The following is a 5,848-nucleotide window of genomic DNA, read 5'->3' on the forward strand; positions in this document are numbered from 1 at the left end:
GTATTCTAAAATTGCAAACTAGCTAGGGTTGTCTTCATAGTATACTAAAGTTTGGGCATTTCTCGTGCTAAGTCAAATTCAAGATATATTATTGTTCATGCAATTAAATAGTTAAAGCAGCAACAAACGGGTTGTAGCGCAGATGATAGTGCGGAGCCGTGGTGACCCAAACCCCGCCACCCGCTGGGAGACTTTCGGCTTTGATCCGGAGAGCCAGTCGATTAGGATTAGTCGAATTTCGCCAAAGGCGAATTCGGTACACCTGTAGTCAAACAAAAAAAAATAGTTTAAGCAACAAAGTTTAATGCATGAAGAACAATGAACATCCAATGGAGTCAGAGCAAGACACATACGTACCAAATTACATTTGTTTATCAAGTATTGCTACAATGTTTTCCTAGTCGGAGAGAAGCTCTACTAGTATTAATTGTTCTAAGTTTTCAGTTAGAAATAAGAAATCAGATTTTAACAAAATGAAGGAAACCCAGTGTGAATCAAATTGCACTGAGTTTTTTTTAGTTAATTTTCTCATCACAAATGATGCATGTTTTAAGTGTTATATATATACTCGGTTTCGATGTTACGTTCGGTATTGTATGGCATGACATGAGGATATATTTGATGTGATTTTTCATTATTAAACTCATGTTTTATTTTTCCAAGTACTTGCCTCTTGTAATTCATAACAACATATATGTTGATCCAATCACAAAAATTGGATATAAAAGGAGATGATGGAAGGGAAAGAAGAGGAAAGAAAGTGTGAGAAGTGAAACACCTCCTTTAACAATAGACTCTTAGTCCAAGCAACCATAGCAAATGTATATAACTTTCCTTAGGAGAACAACTCGCATTGGCTCAACAAATCTAACCACACAAAATAGAATATGCATACCCTGGCATGAATTAATGTGAACACTAAAACAAGTAACTGTTCGACAATGGAAATAGATACATTCTCAAAGGAGTAAGCTTTAATTATATCAACAAAATATGATATGAAAGTTTCACAAACCAGTATGTATAGGTGAGGTTGAAAATCCAAAAAAAAATCTTAAAAATGGAAAAATTCAACAAACAGAGGCAAATGCCCGCCCGAATGATTCGAGATGAGAAATCATGCATAAAGAAAAGAAAAGAAAAGTAAAGGAAAAATAATACTCCCTCCGTCCGGCATTAGGAGTCCCGGTTGAGTTGAGTGAGGGTTTTAAAAAATTTTGAGTGCGTAATAATTGAAGTGTGTGATAATGATATGTGGGACCCATTTGCATTATTATTTGCTTTATCCTTTGGATGTGTTTTTACTTGTGTTTTTTAGTATTTTATTTTATAATTTTTTTATAATACTTTTTATGGAAATATCTAACAGAGACTCCTAATGCCGGATGGATGAAAATGGTCAACCGGAACTCCTAATGCCGGACGGAGGGAGTACTTGTATCTCAATATACAATGTCGTTTCAATGGCCAAACGTACAGACAATATAAGATTTTCCACTGGCTACATCAAACATATTTGGCGTATGACAATTGCGAAAAATATCAAAATAATGATATAATATGGATAAATTTTGTAATTTTACCGGTTTTCCGCAAATAATTTGTTGATGTTAGTGCATTTAGCTAGTGTAATACTATCAATTTAAGAAACTTACTACACTAATTTATAACACGTAGGCCACCAAAACTTTTAGCCGGAGTAAGAGCTGGATAAGGTTAGATCTCGAAATCTTGTTCGCAGAGATGTTAATGTATAACAAATGCAACTCTACAAAAATACATTGATAAACGTCTTATATTATAAGATTTTCAAAAATCCGATTATCTAAATATAAAAAAAAGCATCGTAGTTTTATTTGAATCACAAATTCAAACAAATAAAACACAAATTATCTAATTGATTGGTGAACAACAAGTCCAACCATGCTATCGATTCCCCAAAAATGGCACTTTTCATCACACCCCCTTCCGAGAATCTCGAGTGTTCTGAACCCCCCCGGCGAAATTAAGCGCACCGTCCTGTCGCCGGAGGGGCGAACGAAGCTGAACCCGTTGCCCGACCGAGAATTCTACGCGTCCCCGCGGTTCGTGAAGCACGTGGACGACAAATTCATATCGAACCTGAGGGACCTCTACGGCGAGATTCTGAGACCGGAGATGGAGATTCTGGACCTCTGCAGCTCCTGGGTGAGCCATTTGCCCGACGAGGTGGCGTACGAGAGAGTCGTAGGGCACGGGCTCAACGCGCAGGAGCTCGCCAGGAACCCGAGGCTCAGTTACTTTTTCGTCAAGGATTTGAACAAGGATCAGAAGCTGGAAATGGAGGATTCCACATTTCATGCGGTTTTGTGCACGGTTAGTGTGCAGTATCTGCAGCAGCCGGAGAAGGTAATGGGACGCGTTGCAAGCGTCTCGTCTCGTCCCCTCATAATTGAGCTTAGTCTGGTTAATTTCAATTCGAATTGTGCGAATTAATTGCCCACACTGGCACCAAATTTTGCCTGCCGACACTAATACTAGAGCATACATATCATCATCAGTTTCATCATCCCCAGGAAATGGAATGTAGCTCTGACTACCACACGTTGTATTTTTGGCATTCCACGTGGGAAAAATTTATGTCGAAAACTTTAGTGTGTAAAATTCACACAATTAGAAACGTTTGGGATTTTTCAGACTACGTTTAAAGGTTGTGCGATTTTTGTGAAAGTTCATAGTTTTTCTGACTAATTTTTCTTTTTATAATCAAATTAGAAATATACTTAATAACACTAATAAGTCAAAGAACACGCGCAACGAATGTTTCTTGACAACGCGTTGCAAGCGTCCTGTCGCTCTTAAGAAAAATATATGTTAAGTTATCAAATTTTGTATTTGTTCAGGTATTTGCGGAAGTGTTTCGAGTGCTGAGGCCGGGCGGGGTGTTTATAGTGAGCTTTAGTAATAGGCTATTCTACGAGAAGGCGATAGCAGCATGGCGAGATGGGACAGGGTATAGCCGGGTGCAGCTGGTGGTGCAATACTTCCAATGTGTGGAGGGCTTCACCCAACCTCAAGTTATTAGAAAACTCCCAAATGCAAAACAGGGTAACTCCATTTTCAGCCAAATTGCAGGCGTCTTTGGGTTGTTATCTGGATCAGATCCTTTCTATGCAGTCATAGCTTATAAAAATTTCAAACCTATATATGAATGACACCTACATTATACTTATATCTTTATGTATTGTTGTCTTCTTGTTTTTGGAGCAATTGCGCCTAAAGTTGTGTTTGTGTGCAATTTTATTTTTTGAGCAAAACAATTTCGATTGACCAAAAGGAAATTATGGCTGTAGATATATAGATTTTCTATTTAACCTCGTAGTTTCTCAAATCGTTGCTGCAATATGATTTTATGATTGGGAGACTTCATTTAAATTTCACGTCTCTAAAATTGAAAGAAGTTTCTACTCAATACGCAAAATAAAGACGTCTCTACTCGTCTACCAATATTTGTTTTATTTGTTTGAAATTCACCAACAACTTAATCCACACAATCTATAAGAATCCATGGCAACACAATCTATGAACTTGAGTACACCACCTTCACCACTCGAGTACAGTCGAACTAAATGAATTTTAACTTTAAGTACTTGTATTTTGTGTATCCAAGAAATTGTGTCTCATCTCTAGAGACGTGAAACGAACTTGCGTCTGCCCTACTCTCATAACTTAAATAAAAGAGTGAACTACAAAAATAGTCTAGTCCATGGACTATGCGTTTATCTCGCTAATAAACCCTGGACTTTAAAAATATCTCCAAACAACCCTGGACTAAGCGTTTATCTCGAAAATGATCATTTTTCACTATTTCGTGATGAAAATACCCTTTTGGGGGGTTTTGGGGGGTTTGGGTGATTTGATCTTTTTACATTTAAAATCTGATATTATTTTAGTTATGTACTAAATCTGATATTATTTCAAAATTATCATTCTTCTTCCCTTTTGACATCCTTCACTTTGTTTCTTTATTTCAATATTAGATTTAATTTTATAAAATTAAATTTTAAATTTTGATTTTTAAATATCAATAAAAAATTTTAATTATTAAAATTACTATTAAATAACAAATTAATAGTTTTAATCCATATTTGATAGTGTCTAATATTTAATCAATAAGGTACGACGACGCCTTAGTTTTAATCAATATTTAATAGTTTTAATCATAAATAGATCATATAACACGATTTAGTCAACTTCATAATATTTTTAGTCAAATTCTCCTATACATTAGATGCATATTTATTTTAGAATAAATCGTGTTATATGATCTATTTATGATTAAAACTATTAAATATTGATTAAATCTAAGTTGTCGTCGTACCTTATTGATTAAATATTAGACACTATCAAATATTGATTAAAACTATTAATTTGTTATTTAATAGTAATTTTAATAATAAAAAAAATTTATTGATATTTAAAAATCAAAATTTAAAATTTAATTTTATAAAATTAAATCTAATATTGAAATAAATAAACAAAGTGAAGGATGATAAAAGGGAAGAAAAATGATAATTTTGAAATAATATCAGATTTAGTACATAATTGAAATAATATCAGATTTAAAATGTAAAAAGACCAAATTACTCAAACCCTCCAAAACCCCCTAAAAGGGTACTTTCGTCACGAAACAGTGGAAAAAGACCATTTTCGAGATAAACGCTTAGTCCAGGGTTGTCTGGCGATATTTTTAAAGTCCAGGGTTCATTGACGAGATAAACGCATAGTACAGGGACTATTTTTGTAGTTCACTCTAAATAAAAAAGTCCTAATCACAGAATTGACCTATGGAGAGAAAAAAAGTAAGAACAATGATAGTGAAAAATAGGATTAAACTTAACCGCAGATCTGTATAAAGGTTATGATCTATGCAAAACTTAATCTTAATATAAAATGCAATGAGATTAGAGTCTTTTGACTTAGTTATAGATTTAGAGAAAATTTAACCTAATTAATTATAATTAAGTAAATAACTTATTCAAGTCCAAACAACCCTTAACGCTAAATCTAATTAAATTTTTTTCTAAACAACGAATCTAATATTCGAGTTAATACCCTATAGGGAATTCCTCAGTACCCGACTATCTTAAATTTTGTCATTCGATCTCATATTCAATCCCATTTTATTGAATATAGAGAATTCAATATCCGAGGGGTATCAAGTTAGTTGCAGATAAATCCAATACCTGATATCAATATTCCCACATTTGGCACCACATTTTTTCTTTATGCCCAATTGCACAAAGAATATATTTGGGGTACTAAAATCACTCCCGATGATCTGCTTTTGAATTAATTTATTTTAGTTTGATCTTAAATTCAAATAAAATTAGACGTTTTTATACTATCTCTATTCCAGCTAAGATGACGCATTTCTTAGTCGACACAGAATTTTAGTAGCTGTTACTTAATGTGTTTAATTAGAAAGATAAAATGTGAGTGTATTATTAAATGAAGAGAGAAAGAAAGTTGAATATTTAATTGAGTAGAAAAAAGTGGTTGTATGTATTAATTAGAAAGAGAATGTTTTCAAATGTAGAAATGCATCATATTATTTGTGACAAATTAAAAAGAAAAGTATGTCATTTTAAGTGAGACGGAGGGAGTATTATTTCTTTCATTCCATTTTAAAAGTGATTTTTTATTTTTATTTTTATTGACACATTTTTTTAAATAAAAATTAATTTATATCTTAGTACTCAATAAATAAATTTGTGTCTGAAATGTTTAACTTGAAACGTGTAATAAATATGATGTTTAAAAAAAACAATGATGAAAAATCACAGAGCTTTGCATCGTCATTTGTCTG

The 5,848-nt window shown here is 33.2% G+C and overlaps 1 protein-coding gene across 1 annotated transcript; it reads left to right on the forward strand.

Moving 5' to 3' along the window:
• The first annotated feature begins 1,862 nt into the window (after window positions 1–1,862).
• LOC125218433 (S-adenosyl-L-methionine-dependent methyltransferases superfamily protein) lies at window positions 1,863–3,249 on the forward strand. The gene is made up of 2 exons (XM_048120104.2): window positions 1,863–2,388; window positions 2,883–3,249. Exons 1-2 carry the CDS (start codon window positions 1,924–1,926, stop codon window positions 3,192–3,194), a joined length of 777 nt encoding a protein of 258 aa, XP_047976061.2. The 5' UTR covers window positions 1,863–1,923; the 3' UTR covers window positions 3,195–3,249.
• Window positions 3,250–5,848: the final 2,599 nt, after the last annotated feature.

The sequence above is a fragment of the Salvia hispanica genome, chromosome 2 (genome assembly GCF_029641045.1).
Source record: "Salvia hispanica isolate PSC_SH4W2 chromosome 2, Shi_PSC_v1, whole genome shotgun sequence".
In the NCBI taxonomy this organism is placed as follows: domain Eukaryota; kingdom Viridiplantae; phylum Streptophyta; class Magnoliopsida; order Lamiales; family Lamiaceae; genus Salvia; species Salvia hispanica.

What these genes read in the sequence shown, in the direction of transcription:
- LOC125218433 (XM_048120104.2), top strand. Translation starts at nt 1,924, where the DNA reads ATGCTATCGATTCCCCAAAAATGGCACTTTTCATCACACCCCCTTCCG. An exon ending in ATCTGCAGCAGCCGGAGAAG is followed by an intron (nt 2,389 to 2,882) that starts GTAATGGGACGC and finishes GTATTTGTTCAG; the next exon opens with GTATTTGCGGAAGTGTTTCG.